Source organism: Triticum dicoccoides, chromosome 5A (assembly GCF_002162155.2).
Source record: "Triticum dicoccoides isolate Atlit2015 ecotype Zavitan chromosome 5A, WEW_v2.0, whole genome shotgun sequence".
NCBI classification, from domain to species: Eukaryota; Viridiplantae; Streptophyta; class Magnoliopsida; order Poales; family Poaceae; genus Triticum; species Triticum dicoccoides.
The window spans coordinates 273,600,298-273,617,141 of record NC_041388.1 but is presented as its reverse complement, the minus strand read 5'-3'; the positions used below and the strand labels follow the sequence as shown (position 1 = coordinate 273,617,141).

Below are 16,844 nucleotides of genomic sequence, written 5' to 3'. Positions count from 1 at the left end.
ATCGCCTTTTCAGTTTTGTAAAAAGCAGAAGAAAATGATAGAAACTTCAAAATTTAAAATCCTTCGAGATGTAGTTATGTTACTACATCTACTAGTTAGGAAAATTTTAAAACTTAAATTTGGACATGTTTTGCAAAAAGTGTAGGGAAAATGTAAAACAACTATAACTTTTGCATACGATGTCGGAAAAAACTTATAATATATCAAAATGTTCGGAACGAAAATCCGCATCCGATGGAGACCGCCTATGGCCTGTTTGCAAATTTTTAGAATCCTCAAATTCTAAAAGGAAAAAAAGTTATGCTCAAATTTCAGTTTTTTTTTGAATTTTTGTTAAATCTGGTCAAACTACTTATTCAAGAAGTATTAGTGTTACTAAATAATTATTCAAGAATATTAGTGTTACTAAATAATTATTTAAGTTTTTTTGAATTTTGGTCAACTATGGTCAAACTGTGGTCAAACTATGGTCAAACTACTTATTCAAGAAATATTAGTGTTACTAAATAATTATTGATTTTTAGAACAATAGTTTCAAACTCAAACAGTGAAATGTGTGACTTCATGCTCAAGCTAAATTCCTGAGGGTTAATAGGATTGACATCTTACTATTGTCAGGAAAACAACAATTGGAAACGAGGGAGAATAGAACCCGAAAGTTAAGCGTGCTCAGGCTGGAGTAGTGAGAGGATGGGTGACCGTTTAGGAAGTTAGATGATTTGGAGTGATGAGGGGTGATTAGAGATTAGAGGTTAAAATAATTCAGAAATTTGAAATTCAAAAAAAAAATTCAAAAAAATTCAAAAAAAAAATCATAAAATTTCCTTTAGTACCGGTTGGTGTTACCAACCGGGACTAAAGGTGGACCTCCAGGCAGCGGCCACGTGGAGGGCCTTTAGTCCCGATTCCAGTTAGAACCGGGACTAAAGGGGGAGGCTTTAGTACCGACCCTTTAGTCCCGGTTCCAGAACCGGGACTAAAGGCCCTTTTTCTACTAGTGTAATGTCGGTCACAAATTGCAACACGTTGTAATGTCTGTGTCAAAAAGTCATGCTAGATTAATTGATTAGAATCTTCTCCCTCCGTAAAGAAATATAAGAGTGTTTAGATAACTAAATCTAATTTAGTGATCTAAACGCTCTTATATTTAGTTACAGAGGGAGTATTTGTTTTTGTGGGTTATTTTTGAATTAATTAGAGTCTGGCCCATAAAGTATCATATTAGTAAAATCCTACCTAGATGTAATTATGTAGTGGACATACGGATTAATAATGCTAGTAGTACTAGCTCAATACCTATGCCTCGCTATGAAAGTTAAATGCTCTTGTATTGATATCAAAGTTTTTTTTATTGCATGAGTTTTTAGGCTTTTGTGTCACAAAATACACATAAATCCAATCAACTAGCCAAAATGTGCATCTGTCTGCTACATACAATGCATGATAATTGTTGTTATTCATTTTTTGAGGGGTAACTTGCTCCAAAAGTGAATGAACCACTACCAACTCAAATCTTTATAAGAGCAAAGATAATTTTAATTATATGAGCGTACCTCAGTAGGTTGGTGGTGCTGATGGACATGGTTTGAGTCATTTTCAACTATCTGTACTCTAGTTCCGCATGGTTAACCAGGAACAAAAATCACATTATGATTTGTGGCAACATTAACCCAGTCTCTAGCTTTCCCATGATGCAAGTGTTTTTTTCAATGATACTGTTAGGTTCCTGAAAGGCTCGGAGAGCATGTTACATCATCCAAGAAAGCACAAGCTAAATGGTATGAGCATGTGAGAAAAGCAGCTTGTGAACACTTGTTTGTTTTAATACAAATTGAAATTGGTACATTTCTTATGCAAAAAATTCTTCCAAAGTTGGCTTCATTTCTCAGAGTTCAATATCAGACATGCTAATGATTATAGAAAAATAATTGTAACTCTGATTAATATAAATAATGATCCTTTGCAAAATATAAGGATTCTCACGGTATGACCCTCTTTACATTGGTGTCAAGTACAACAGCACATACTACAGAATCTTTGTTTCGATTTCACCAAACAAAATTAGTGTGTCAAATTTAACCTGTACTTTGAACAAGAACAGGTATAGGAATATCTCTGAAGCTTATGTAAAAACAGAACCCCCTCCGAGAACATTGGCAGAGGCTGCCATGCTAGTTGCTACAGCTCTGGGCAGGATCCAGGGAGCTAATTTGGAGGTAACATTTTTTCAGAACATAGAGAGACCTACTAGTTTCGACTTTTTTTTCAAAGGCTTGTTTCTCTCTTTTTTCAGATTCTAATTAGTACTCCCACAAAGAGGTATTTAAAAAGGCTATGAACATTTGATTATTAGAGATGTATCAAGTACAAGTCTGCACACTTATTCAAAAGCTTATGTCAAGATTTTAGCCTTTTTATCCTAAAAAAGAAGACTAGCCTTGTCGTGCTGCTATAATCTTCTGCAAACAAAACAAACAATAGTTACCAGTTGCATTGTTTTGTTACCACTAGAAGTTAGAAGTGACAGTATGTTTGTTCAACTCAGTACTCATGGAAACAATGTTTGTCCCCAGGGTGTCCTTGCCTACTATGGCTTCCCGATTCCAATGCCCCCTGTAGTCACCACAGAGCACCATCCAGCATCACTACCAGACGGCGTGCAGTTCGTCCTGAAAACTTTGCCGGTCAGACATGGGTCATGTGGCCAACCATTTTGAGCTAAAGATTTAACACAAGCATCACATTTTTTTTATGATGCTTTACATTCAAAATCGACAAATGATGATTTTCCTGCCAACCACTACTTTTATCAGATTTATGCAAAGTGCATTGGAGATGGTGATGGCTTTACTGCTTATGTTGACACAGCAGATCCAACAGAATCAACAAATGTGCCACAGGAAGTGCGTGAGGCTGTCAATGCAATGTTACAAACACCCAAGCATAGGAACAGCCAACAGAAAAATGTGCTCCAAAGTAAACTGAACAAAGCTGGTTATAGGTAAAAAAATACTAAACTATTCATGCCCCTTTCTTTTATATTACTGATCATTGCAGCATAAATGTGCTTAGTTTTCAGAATTTCTGGTGTGTACTTGTTTCATTTAAATTGAATGTCACCTCTTTTCAGAGAAAAAAGGGGAAAGGGACTTCACCCAAAAGGCCAAATGAAGTGATAGTACCAATGCTCTCTGTAGAAAAAAAAATCATGTGTATAGGTTTGACTAATAACCGAACAGGTTGTAAAGAAAAATTTCTTGCCTGAAACGCAGATTATCAATAATTGACAATTATCCTTTTTCTGTCAAAATCATGCAAATTGCTTATGTATTTCCACACAACTCCAAATCAAGACTGACATAAATTATGAGGCAGCTATTATCACACACTATGGGGACAATGTATAATTTTGGTTATGCGTGGTTGATGTTATTTTAAATCATAAACTTTAAAATTTGTGCCAGTTCTATTGTGAGTTATATAAGCATACCATATACTAAATATATCTATGAGCAGGATAATATATACTTCAAAATATGAGATCCTTGCAAGGCAATACCGCTTCAGATTGAGGTATACATTACACCTTAACATAAATCAAATAAACTGTCGCGAAAATGCATGAGCTTGATTTAGTAAACAGGGGCATTGATGCACCGGAGATGGGAATGCAATATGGGAAGGAGTCCCAGAATGCGCTGGTGAACCTTATCGCTGGCAAAAGTGTCATGGTTTACGTATATGGGCAGGACCAGTATGATCGCTGTGTTGGAGATATCTATTGTGATGGTGTGTTCATCCAGGTGAAACTGAAATGCATCTTATTTGTCTGCTGGTTTACTTTTATGATAATAGTGATTGTGCATTATCATATATTCATCTCTCAGGAACAAATGCTGAAGGAGGGTCATGCATGGCATTACAAGATTTACGACAAACGCAAAGAATTTGCAAAAGTAAGAAATGATAGTGCATTTAAATGTCTTTTTGGTATAATGCCACTTGTGATATGAAACACCTTTCATATCTAAAATGAACTTGGCATGCTTACAAACTATTGGTTATTTGGTTAATACCTAAGGGGGCATATCCACCAGCTAGATTAAACCATGAATTAAGTGCACCCATGAAAAGCACTTGGGTTTTATTAGTAAATTAATATAATAATTGTGAAAAAACACTAACATATTTCTGAATAGAACATCATGGTGTAATTTAAAGTTCTGAATTCATTTTGTGTCAGGAGTAAACCATTAAGATTTATAAACTGTAAAAGTATATAGTAAGAAACAATAGTTTTTTGCATAATGTCTCACTTTTTGGCCTGGTAACATATGAGTTTAAATCTGACTTTAGTGAAGAGGTTTGGATGATAGCACCTAGCAGCTGATGATTTGTAATGGTCACCATATACGTCCCAATTACTCCCTCCATTCCTAAATATAAGACCTTTTAGACATCCCAATATGGACTACATATGGAGTCAAATGAGTGAATCTACACTCTAAAATATGTTTATGTACATCCGTATGTAGCCCATACTGAAATCTCTAAAAGGGCTTATATTTAGAAACGGAGCGAGTAGATCTTAAGATCAATTATTTGCTAAAACAATTCGGAAGATAGGACAACTAAAATGGCCAAATTCAAAGGTTCATACAGATGAGCGCGTGTTTCTCATGTCTTGTTTACACTTTGATTGTAAAGTGGGAGATGAAAGCACGAGATGCACGCCGAGGGCTTTGGGCATCTGATAACCCTGAGAAGCCATGGGATTGGAAAAGGAAGCACAACGTGAGAAATGAGACATCTGATAACCTTGATAAGACATGGGAATGGAGACGGAAATCGCACAATGCAAGACACCAGAACACCCCAATTCAGGTGACATTGTGTACCTGAATCTCAAGTGATGAGCTCTTGAATGGTGAGGAAGTCAAACAGCCTGCTGGAGATGTAAATTTAGTGAAAGCGTCTGAAGCAAAATTTGCCATTCACTTATTCGGAATCTCTATGCAGTTTGAGCTGAGAATGTATAGATGAACTGTGATGAGTACTGTGTTGAAATATTGCAATAATGCCTAATTTGTGCCAGTTCAGGCAGCATAAATATGTCGCCCAAACGCCAGAATCTGAAGGTAGCACAACCTACAGTCAACTCAATGGTGTATGGCAAAAATTTGTGGAAGAACAGTGATGCAGAAGACGAAACTGGTAAGGTCTACAGGGTTGACAATGACATGAGTTATGCTCTAAAACGCTCAACCATCAACCTGACACAAAGAGAGGCACAATTTTTCAGAAATATTGGCACATTTTTTTTATTTCTGCAATAACTTGAAGCTACACACAAGAACAAACATACCAGCGCGTTCAGATAGGGCACTCTATCAAGCCTATACATCCATGAATTTAGCTCCAAACCAAAGACGACTTGCTTTGCTGCAATTCTTTGGCCGGGGCTTGATTTGATTTTGGCGATAGAAAGGCCATATGATTTACTTTCTGGTGCCGGTCCCTTCACAAAGATATCCCCTTCTTGCTCTCATTCTTATTCTCATTTGGTGGAATACAAGAGTCCTGAAGCTCTTGTCTTTCAAGTGAAAATTGCCTATCTAGCTGGCTCAAATTTAGTAGTCAAAGGGACTCCAACCTGCTCAAAATTGTAACTACACACCACTTCTCTATTTCTACCAGTAGTCATTACAAGAGCAACAACCATCTTTGAAACAATGAAACCGATTGTTATCCCGAACAATGATCTCCCGATGAGTTATCCTCGATATTAGTTTGATAGCAGTGTGACAGTCGGTGCATACCCTAAGGTTCTTGGTGACCCTAATGACCTCCCCTGGTTGGGTAGTGAGAAGGCAAAATGCAATGGCAAGTTTCTCGCTGTGATAAACTAGAGTGTGCTCCTTCTCCTCATCTTCAACGTCGAACATCACCACATCTGTAGTTGGTTTGTAACCCATAGTTTTCATTTCCATGCCTAATTCATCTAGCTTTTGGTAAATCTGATCCATGTGGGGATGCGACTTGTCTCCAACACGGAACTCGTGGACCTTACCACTAAACTCAACCCAGCTATATGCACGGACCTTCTCAACCCTTTTCACCTTCATGTCCGATCTAAGCTTTGCAGCATCCTCCCATCTGTTGCTGTTAGAGTATATGTTCGAGAGCATGACATAATTCCCTGAATTCCGGGGCTCTAGCATGACGAGCTGCTTCAAGGCATGTTCTGCAAGCTCTGCGTCTCGGTGAATCTTGCAGCCACCAAGAAGTGCTCCCCACACGACAGCATTTGCCTGCATTGGCATATCATCAATAAGCTGACGGGCTTCCTGGAGCAACCCAGCGCGACTGAGCAGGTCGACCATACAACCATAGTGCTCAATCCTAGGTGTGATGTTGTATAACTGAGTCATGTTATGGAAGTACCGCCGTCCATCTTTTACAAGGCCGGTATGAGTACAGTTGCAGAGAATGCTGATGAAAGTATTGTCATTCAGTTTCATGCCTGACTTCTCCATCTGGCCAACAAGGGCAAATCCAATCTTACCATGCCCAGTCAGGCCCAACCCCAAGATCATCGCATTCCAAACAACAATGTCCCTCTTCCTCATCTGCTGGAACACAACCCATGCCTCGCCTGTGCTCCCACACTTGGCATACATATCAATCAGCGCAGTCCCTAGAACTGGGTTGTCAAGAAACTCATCCCAGTCCATCGTCCTGACTGCCTGCCGTCCCATATCAAGTGCACCCAGCCGGGTGCAAGCTGAGAGCGCCCCTACCACCGTGTAGCAATCTGGCTTCACTCCCTGAGTCTGCATTGCAAAGAAGAGCTCCAGAGTCTCTTGGGGGTGCCCATTCGAAGCATATCCCCCGACCATGGCACCCCAAGCTATAGCATCCTTCTCCGGCATCTTGTCGAACACCTCCCTTGCCCTCGCCATCTCGCCGCACTTGACGTACATATCTACCGCCGCAGTTGCCACAAACACGCTGCCCGCAACCCCCTCCGCTTGTGCCGCCCTCCACACCGCCTCCCCAGTGCCCAAATCCGCGACCCGGGCGCATGCCGTCAGGACCCGCACGACCGTGAAGCTGTCCGGGCGCATCCCGCTCGCGAACGCGTCCCTCGCGACGGCGACGGCCTCCCTGACTCGCCCCGCGTTCATGTACGCGGTGATGAGCGCGGTCCAGGAGACCGTGTTGGGGCAGCGCATTTCGTCGAACACGCTCCGCGCATGGTCCACGAGGTCGCATTTCGCGTAGAGGTTAAGGAGGGAGGTGAGGACGTAGGGGTTGGAGTGGGAGGGGAGCTTGAGGGAGCGGGCGTGGAGCTGCTCGCCGACGGGGAGAGGGTTGGGGAGGCGGGAGGCGGACTTGAGGGCGCATGGCAAGGTCAGGTGGGAGGGGAGGGGAAGGAGGGAATGTAGGCGGAGGGCGTGGACGTGGAGGCCGGAGGAGGAGAGCGCGCGGAGGAGGAGCGGGGAGAGGTCGCCTAGGAGGTCGAGCCGGAGGAGGCGGCCGTGGAGCAGTTTGACGGTGAGGGGTGGAAGGCGATCGCTGGAGCTGACGCCCTGGAGGAGGACGCGGTGTATCGCCGCGGCGGCGCTCGACATGAAATTGCCAAGCTCCAGTGTTGAAAGGCTTTGTCGGTCTGCTGTACGGAATTTATTAACTCAAAATGTTCTCAGGGACACGATTATGTTTGCTCTCGGGCATCAATAGCAGATCCTTTAAAACTCAAATTTAAGGAGTACAAGTGATATTTGGGTCAAAAAGAATAAACTGCCCCTAAATCCAAAAAACTTAACTAAATAAGAGTCTTTCACTCTTAAATCACTCGGACTAAAAGTAGGGAGACACAAATTAAAGCATCTCCGGCAGGTCCCTTTCGCCAATAAAAACCAACTAGAAGTTGGCATAAAAAACAAACTCCAACAGCTCCCCTAAAATCAATATTTTTGTAATGTAACCCTAAGAAACACCTTGTTTTCTCCAATATTGAGGGGAGGATGCATCTCCCCATATAACACAATTGACATTGGCAGGGGCAACTGCCCGCCACTTGACTCGCCGCTGATGACCGCCGCACCACCCCCATGCCTTGCAGCCGCCTGTCGTCGCGCCGCACCACCTCTGCCTTGCGGCTGCCGCCCGCACACCATCAATCACCCACACCACTGCCGCCTCGCCGCTACCCGTGGGCTGTCAGCAGCACCGTCGCGGCATCACCACCACGCCGCCACACGATGTTGGTCACCACGCCGCCGGTAGCAGGAGCTATGTTGGCGTCTTCATGCACGCCAGAGACTCCCTAACGTCTCTACTCGACCTAAAATGAGATCTCGAGGACCCCGAAAAACTTAAGACCGTCCATATTTAGGACGGATAGGGTGATTTTTAAGAAATAAAAACCTTCTGTCAATTTATCCACACTTCCATGACTTCTAGAGGAAAGCTAACTACTTGCTAGCTGGGAGTTGTATGAGCAGTAACGTCCACATACAGCTCCGTGAGAAGGTAGACGGAAATGGCCTTGTTATACCTCACTCCCGTCTTCAATGGGGTCTGCTCTTTTTTTTAGAAGAGTATGTGTGAAACACATATGTCAGGCTTTGGAGAAAAGTTTATAGGGGAACTGTTATAGCCACACGCCTTTCACAGCCAGAAATTTTATAGAAAGATGCCCTAAAAGCACCTATAGGTGAAGTTTTGCAAGGAAACTGCTGGAGATACTCTTAGGTGATGTTTGGTTCTCTAGTCCTAAGACTTTTTCCAGTCCCTAGGACTTTTTGAAAAAGACTCTTAAGGAGATGCTTCTAAAAACTTTTAGCAAAAAGTCCCAAAAAGTCCCACTCTGTTTGGTTTGCTAGAGACTTTTTCTAGTCCCAACACAAAAAAGCCCCTGAAACCAAACACCCCCTTAGGTTCCCTTATGGATCTGAATCTCAAGTGGCGAGATCTTAAATGATAGAGGTCGGTTACCTTAGTAAAAATGTAGTACTATAGAGATCATATTGAGGTTTTTGCTGCAGATGGACATTCCTGGGAAGCATCCAGAGTAAAAATGCATTCCTCGCAGTAAAAAATGGTTAAAGGGCATTGGCTATGCATTTGGATTTAGCTGCTTTTTGAGAGAGAGAGAGGGATTTAGGGGCTGTTTGGATTGAAGCCCCTGTCCGCCCAGCCAATATTTTGGCGTTAACAGAGAAAGCGCAGCTCGTTTGGGTGAGCTCCAATATTTTGGCTCGCCAGCGCACCCCACTTTTCCCTCTTCTGTTTCTACGCCAACGCATTGGCAAAACTGGGCGGCCGATTCGGCCGCCAACATTTTGGTGCGCCCACAATGCCCACGATTTGGCATGACGCTCCTGGGCATAAATCAAACAGAGCATCGAATCATATATATGTGCAGTTCATCCTGATAATGTACAGATGAACTGTTGTGAGCACCGCATGTCAAATATTGTCACCCGGGGAGGAATCCTCCTTCTCTGGAATGAGGATGTGATCAAGATTGAGCAGGTCAATTTGGGGACTTTCCTCCTTAGCCATGGTGACCATTGTCGAATCCAGTACCTCCTTCAAGCTGACCTCGGTGTATGGACCTACAAGAAGCAATCTGAAGGACTCCTTTTTTCAGGAAATGATTAGCCAGAGGCCTCCTGATGGAGTTAAATGGCTGGTCACTGGAGATTTCAACCAAATCTACCGCGCCCGCGACAAAAACAGAGCAAATGTGGACCGAAGTCGTATTGTTCGCTTCCGTAATGCACTCAACTCTTGTGAGCTCAAGGAGATCCACCTGCAAAATAGAAAGTTTACATGGAGCAATGAGCAACATAATCCCACTATGAGCAAGCTGGATACTTTTTTTTGCAATGAAGATTGGGACATCCATTTTGGCTCCCACATCCTGCACGCGCTGTCGTCCTCGCTCTCCGACCATTGCCCCCTTCTCCTTGCTAGCGATGAGGGACCCTCGAGGCCAAAATCCTTTAAGTTTGAAAATTTCTGGACAAACATGCCAAACTTCAAGAAAGTCGTTGCTGATGCATGGAATGAGAGGGTGAGCCACCATGACCCTTGCCATATTCTTTTCCACAAGTTGAAAACAACTAGTCAGAGATTGAGGTGCTGGAGTAGGAAGCTCTTCTCCCGCCATAAAGTCCAACTCCACGTGGCTCTCGAGGTCATCCTGCGCTTGGACATGGCACAAGAAGTTCGGGCCTTGAGCAACGACGAGCAAGATTTAAGGAAACAGCTCAAGCGGAAGGTTGTCGCTCTGGCTGTCCTAGAGAGAGCTAGAAAAAAGCAATCCTCAAGGATAACCTTGCTTAAAGAGGGGGATGCCAATACACGTTTTTTCCATCTACGAATCAATCGGCGGAGACGGAAAAACTTTATCCATCGCCTCCGGCACAACCAAGGGTGGGTTACCAACCATGACGACAAGAAAGCCATTGTCCATGAGCACTTCTCCACGGTCATTCGCAAGGGGCAGGCACGGTCAAAGGATTTCAACTGGGATACCATTCCAACCCAGTCATGTGACCTTACGGATCTGGACCTACCATTCACTGAAGAGGAAACTAAAGCCGCTATTTTCTCCCTACCAAGTGACAAGGCTCCCGGACCGGATGGCTTCACCGGTATTTTTTTCAAGGAATGTTGGGACATCATCAAACAGGATCTGATGGCTGTTGTCAATGGCTTCTCCAACCTGCGCGCCTCCAGCTTCACCTGGCTCAACTCAGCGAACATCGCCCTTATCCCGAAAAAAGACGGCGCCGAGGACATTTCAGATTTCAGACCAATTAGCCTCATTCATGCGGTTGCCAAAATCATCGCCAAAATGATGGCCTCTCGCTTAGCCCTACACATGACCAACCTTGTCTCCAATGCACAGAGTGCTTTCATCAAAAAGAGAAGCATCCACGACAACTTTATGTATGTAAGAAACTTGGCCAGAAGTTTTCACCGCACGAAGTCCCCTACCCTCCTTTTCAAGCTGGATATCAAAAAGGCCTTCGATTCGGTTAGATGGGACTATTTGATGGATTTGCTTCGACACCTGGGCTTCCCAAGTCGCTTTCGTGATTGGGTTTCGACGCTCCTCTCCACAGCCTCCTCCCGTGTGCTACTTAACGGCATCCCCGGCGACCCGATCAGACATGGACAAGGCCTTCGGCAAGGGGACCCGCTCTCGCCGCTCCTCTTTGTCCTTGCTATTGACCCCCTACACCACATACTTGCCGCAGCCACGGCCCAAGGAAGCTTGCATCCTCTCAGAGGAAGACCGATCCGTGCGTACTTGTACGCCGATGATGCTGCCATCTTCGTTGCACCCATTAAAAGTGATATTCAATTCTTGGCGTCGACATTGGCCTCTTTTGGGGAGGTCACTGGCTTGGTCACCAATTGTGCAAAGAGTCTCGTTGCGCCTATTCGCTGCGAGGGCATCGACCTTTAGGATGTTCTACATGACTTTCCAGCAGTTCGCTCCGGTTTCCCAGTGCGATATTTGGGGCTGCCCCTCTCAGTGAGAAGACTCAAAAGGATACATTTCCAATATTTAGAGGACAAGGTCGCCGGCAAGCTCCCGCCATGGGTGGCCAAACACGTGGCCACCCCTGGTCGTATTGTCCTCGTCAAGGCGGTGCTTACGGCCATTGCAATCTACCAGCTGACGCCCCTTGATTTACCGATGGAGGTGAGGAAGAAGATTGACAGTTTGAGACGCGCATATCTGTGGGCAGGTTGTGACAAGGTCACGGGAGGAAAATGCAAAGTTAATTGGGAACTTGTGTGTAAGCCATGAATTTATGGTGGGCTAGGAGTGCTCAACCTCGAGAAATTTGCAACCGCCTTGCGTCTTCGGTGGCTTTGGTATGAATGGGCAGACCCTCCTAAGCTTTGGCTAGGCACTGGAACACCATGTACTGACAAGGACAGAGACATTTTTGCGGCTGCCACCATAGTTCGCATCGGAGACGGTGGCATTGCGAGCTTCTGGAACTCCCCTTGGCTGGATGGAATCAGGCCGAAAGACATTGCACCCGCTCTCTACGACATCTCTAAGAAAAAGACGTGCACAGTCCAAAAGGCACTCCTGAACAATTTCTGGGTCAGCCAAATAAACACCCAGCATGGCCTATCCTTGGGGCACATCCAGGAGTTCGCCCTTCTTTGGGAAAGGGTGTCTGGGATCAACCTGGTTGCGGATGTCCGTGATACTATCATATGGAAGCTCACTACAAGTGGCGAGTATTCCGCTTCTTCGGCCTACATGGCGCAGTTTGAGGGCCATCTCAGGAGCAACATGAACATGTCCGTTTGGAAAGCCTGAGCTCCTCCCAAGTGCAAGTTTTTTGCTTGGCTCGTCATCCAAAATCGTGTTTGGACTGCGGACAGGCTGCAGCGTCGGGGCTGGCCCAATTGTGGGCTTTGCCCTTTATGCAAGCAAGTTGCTGAATCTGCATCACACCTCCTATTCCAATGCAGATTTTCCCAACATGTTTGGGCTAATGTGGCTTCATGGATCGGCATAAACAGTGCTGTAGTTGCAGGCTGGCGTCACGAAATTTTTGTAAAGGAATGGTGGTTCAAGACTATCCTAGATAGGGGCCCCCCGAGGAAGGCTCTGGCCTCCATGCTCATGCTTGTTTCCTGGGAACTCTGGAATGAGCGCAATGCAAGAGTTTTTAGGAATGTCGCTACCACGGTGACCATGATCACTGCTAGGATAAAGGAGGAGGCTCGTATTTGGGCGCTTGCAGGCGCTAGGCACCTCTGTAATGTAATGCCGCGAGAGTAGACTTCTTTCCCCCGCCTGGAGGGTTCCTGTTAAAACTTCTATCTTAATCAATGAAAATGGCAAATCTTTTGCCTTGCTTCAAAAAAAAAAATATTGTCACAACTAATTCTACAGTACAAAGTTAAAACACTTATTCTGGGATGAAGAGAGTAGTTGTTAGAGCCTGAACACCAGGATCTGAAAGTACAACGAGAAATTTAACAACCAAAGGGGGCACGGAAATTTCAGCAGCATTGAGAAATTTTAACTTCTGTGATAAACTGTAGCTGTAAACAAACTAGCACCTTCAGATTACTTACAGCCGAAACAATTGAGTAAAAGAAAACCTCAATATGTCAAAATTTTGTGTAACTAAAAATCTATCTAACTCTAGTTTACAAGTTAAAAAGCATGCTGCTAATTTTTTGTAACCGGACATCATATTTCTACTTCTACCAGTAATCATTACAAGAACAACAACCATCTCTGAAACAATGAAATCTGCTGTTATCCCGAACAATGATCTCCCTGTGAGTTATCCTCGATATAAGTTTAATATCAGTGTGACAGACGGTGCAAACCCTGGTGTTCTTGATGACCCTAATGGCCTCCCCTGGTCTGGTGGTGAGAAGGCAAAATGCAACGGCAAGTTTCTCGCTGTGATGAACTAGGGTGTGCTCCTCCTCCTCATTTTCAACGTCAAACATCACCACATCAGTAGATGGTTTGTAACCTATGGCTTTCATTTCCATGCCTAATTCATCTAGCTTTTTGTATATTTGATCCATGAGGGGATGCCAGTTATCTCCAACATGGAACTTGTGGACCACTGGACCTTACCATCAACGTCAACCCAGCTATATCCGGTGACCTCCTTGACCCCTATCACCTTCATGCAGTACTGCCTTCATGTGCAATCTTTCAGCCACCAAGAAGAGCATCCTTCCATCTGCCGCTGTTAGAGTATATGTTGGAGAGCATGGCATAGTTCCCAAGAGTTCCAGGGCTCTAGCAGGAGAGCTGTTTCAAGGCATGTTTTGCAAGCTCCGCATATAGTTGAATCTTGCAGCCACCCAGAAGTGCACCACAGACGGCAACATTCGCCTGCATTGGCATTTCATGAATAAGCTGATGGGCTTCCTTGAGCAACCCAGCGCGATTGAGAAGGTCAACCGTACATAATTTAGAGTGTAGATTCCCTCATTTTGCTCCGTATGTAGTTCATACTGGAACCTCTAAAAAGACTATATTTAGAAACGGAGGGAGTATATATCTGCAGTTCATCCTGATAATGTACAGATGAACTGTTCTGAGCACCGCATGTCAAAATATTGCAACAACTAGTTCTGCAAGTTCATGCATCATAGTAGCTGTTAGAGCCTCAACACCAGGACCTGAAAGTACAACAAGAAATTTAACAACTAAAGGGGACACGGAAATTTCAGCAGCCTTGAGAAAATTTAATTTCTGTGTGTGATAAATTGCAGCTGTAAACAAACCAGCACCTTCAGATTACTTACAGCCGAAACAATTGAGTAAAAGAAAACCTCAATATGTCAAAAATTTGTGTAACTAAAAATCTAGCTAACTCTAATTTACAAGTTAAAAAGTATGTTGCTATTCTTTTTTAACCAGACATCACATTTCTACTTCTACCAGTAGTCATTACAAGAGCAACAGCCATCTCTGAAACAATGAAACCTGCTGTTATCCCGAACAATGATCTCCCGATGAGCTATCCTCGATATAAGTTTAATATCAGTGTGACAGTCGGTGCAAACCCTGGTGTTCTTGATGACCCTAATGGCCTCCCCTGGACTGGTGGTGAGAAGGCAAAATGCAACGGCGAGTTTCACGCTGTGATGAACTAGAGGATGCTCCTTCTCCTCATCAGTAGTTGGTTTGTAACCTATGGCTTTCATTTCCATGCCTAATTCATCTAGCTTTTTGTATATTTGATCCATGAGGGGATGCCAGTTGTCTCCAACATGGAACTTGTGGACCTTACCATCAAAGTCAACCCAGCTATATCCGGGGACCTCCTTGACCCCTATCGCCTTCATGTGCAATCTAAGCTTTGCATCATCCTTCCATCTGCCGCCATTAGAGTATATGTTGGAGAGCATGAAATAGTTCCCAGAGTTCCATGGCTCTAGCAGAATGAGCTGTTTCAAGGCATGTTCTGCAAGCTCTGCGTCTCGGTGAATCTTGCAGCCACCAAGAAGTGCACCCCAGACGGCAACATTTGCCTGCATTGGCATTTCATTAATAAGCCGATGAGCCTCCTTGAGCAACCCAGCGCGACTGAGAAGGTCAACCATACAACCGTAGTGCTCAATCCTAGGAGCAATGCGGTATAACTGAGTCATGTTATGGAAGTAGCGGCGTCCATCTTGTACAAGGCCGGCATGAGTACAGCAGTAGAGAAGGCTCATGAAAGTTATGTCATTCAATTTCATGCCCGACTTCTCCATTTGACCGACAAGGGCAAACACAGACTTATCATGTCCAGTCATGCTGAGCCCCAAAACCATTGCGTTCCAAACAGTAATGCCCCTCTTTCTCATCTGCTGGAACACGAACCATGCCTCGCCCATGCTCCCAAACTTGGAGTACATTTCGATCAACGCAGTCCCTAGAACTGGGTTGTCAAGAAGCTGATCCCAGTCCACCACAGCAACAACCTGCTGTGCCAAATCAAATGCACCCAACTGCGTGCACGCTGAGAGTGCACCAGCTACTGTCCTGCAATTTGGTCTCACTCCCTGAGCCTGCATTGCAAAGAAGAGCTGCAGAGCCTCTTGCGTATGCCCGTTGGAAGCGTATCCGCTAACCATAGCACCCCAAGCCACTACATCCTTCTCCGGCATCCTGTCAAACACCTCCCTTGCCTTGGCCATCTCACCGCACTTGACATACAAATCCACCGCTGCAGTTGCCACAAACACACTGCTCGCTATCCCCTCCCGCTCTGCAGTCCTCCACACTGCCTCCCCGGTGCCCAAATCGGCGACCCGGGCGCACGCGGTCAGGACCTGCGCAGCCATGAAGCTGTCCGGACGCATTCCACTAGCGAACGCATCCCTCGCAACGGCAACAGCTTCCCTGGCACGCCCCGCGTGCATATACGCGGCGATGAGTGCGGTCCAAGAGACTGTGCTGGGGCAGGGCATTTCTTCGAGCACGCTCCGTGCGTGTTGCAAAAGCCCACATTTAGCGTACAGATTTAGCAGGGACGTGAGAATGCGGGGGGTGGAGTCGGAAGGGAGCTTGAGGGAGCGCGCGTGCAGCTGCTCGCCGACTCTGAGAGGGTTGCGGAGGCGGGAGGCGGACTTGAGGGCTACCGGCAAGGCCAGGTGGGAGGGGTTGGGAAGGAGGGAGTATAGGCAGAGGACATGGAGGTGGAGGCCGGAGGAGGAGAGCGCGCGAAGGAGGTACGTGTAAAGGTCGGCGAGGATGTCAAGCCGGAGGAGGCGGCCGTGGAGCAGTTTGACGGTGAGGGGTGGGAGGCGGTCGCTGGAGCTGACGGCGCTGAGGAGGAGTCGGCGGGTTGCCTCGGCGGCGGACGACACAAAAGCGCTAGGCGCGAGGGTTGTGGGAGGATTGCGCAGCTCACTTTGCACAAATTTTCTCAACACTTCCATTTTAATGGTGAACCTAGGATGGATTGTGGAGAGTCAAGAGACACGAAGAAGGAGACGTCTCCCGAAGCGGTGGCTCCGCCTCCCGACGCCGCCGACGGCCAGTTTTCTCCTTTCTTAACTTTTTTTTTTGACAAAATTATCCTTTCTTAACTTTGCACCAACATAGTGTAATTTTTCAGAGAAAAGGGGTACGCTCAACTTTACAAATAAAATCACCAAGCAGAGTCATATAAACCGAACACACAGTTTCAACATCGAAAGGCCGAAAAAACGACCAACATAGTGTAATTGCTGAGATGAAATAGAGAAAACAAAAGAATGGTCTTTGTTGTACTAAGTTGACCTCATAGGGCATCTCCAGCGACCCGCAAATTTTCTCCCGCATA

At 45.2% G+C, this 16,844-nt stretch overlaps 3 protein-coding genes across 3 annotated transcripts in view; 1 reads left to right on the top strand and 2 right to left on the bottom strand.

The window, feature by feature from the left end:
- The window catches only part of LOC119300976 (probable staphylococcal-like nuclease CAN2), a 6,844-nt gene extending 1,734 nt beyond the window's left edge, over nt 1–5,110 (top strand). The window contains exons 2-9 of the mRNA XM_037577881.1: nt 1,723–1,778; nt 2,102–2,216; nt 2,574–2,684; nt 2,814–3,001; nt 3,517–3,573; nt 3,644–3,803; nt 3,888–3,956; nt 4,708–5,110. Coding sequence (XP_037433778.1) covers nt 1,723–1,778; nt 2,102–2,216; nt 2,574–2,684; nt 2,814–3,001; nt 3,517–3,573; nt 3,644–3,803; nt 3,888–3,956; nt 4,708–4,902 — 951 coding nt within the window. The 3' untranslated portion in view covers nt 4,903–5,110. The remainder of the gene's footprint in view (nt 1–1,722; nt 1,779–2,101; nt 2,217–2,573; nt 2,685–2,813; nt 3,002–3,516; nt 3,574–3,643; nt 3,804–3,887; nt 3,957–4,707) is intronic.
- Nucleotides 5,111–5,157: 47 nt separating this feature from the next.
- Nucleotides 5,158–7,640, bottom strand: LOC119300975 (putative pentatricopeptide repeat-containing protein At3g08820). Its single transcript, XM_037577880.1, has 2 exons — nt 5,366–7,640; nt 5,158–5,273 (listed from the first exon to the last, which is right to left on the bottom strand). Exon 1 carries the CDS (start codon nt 7,632–7,634, stop codon nt 5,691–5,693), a length of 1,944 nt encoding a protein of 647 aa, XP_037433777.1. The 5' UTR covers nt 7,635–7,640; the 3' UTR covers nt 5,158–5,273; nt 5,366–5,690.
- Nucleotides 7,641–14,295: 6,655 nt separating this feature from the next.
- LOC119300974 (putative pentatricopeptide repeat-containing protein At3g08820) lies at nt 14,296–16,529 on the bottom strand. The gene has a single exon (XM_037577879.1). The coding sequence runs from the start codon at nt 16,456–16,458 to the stop codon at nt 14,467–14,469; it is 1,992 nt and encodes a 663-aa protein (XP_037433776.1). The 5' UTR covers nt 16,459–16,529; the 3' UTR covers nt 14,296–14,466.
- Nucleotides 16,530–16,844: the final 315 nt, after the last annotated feature.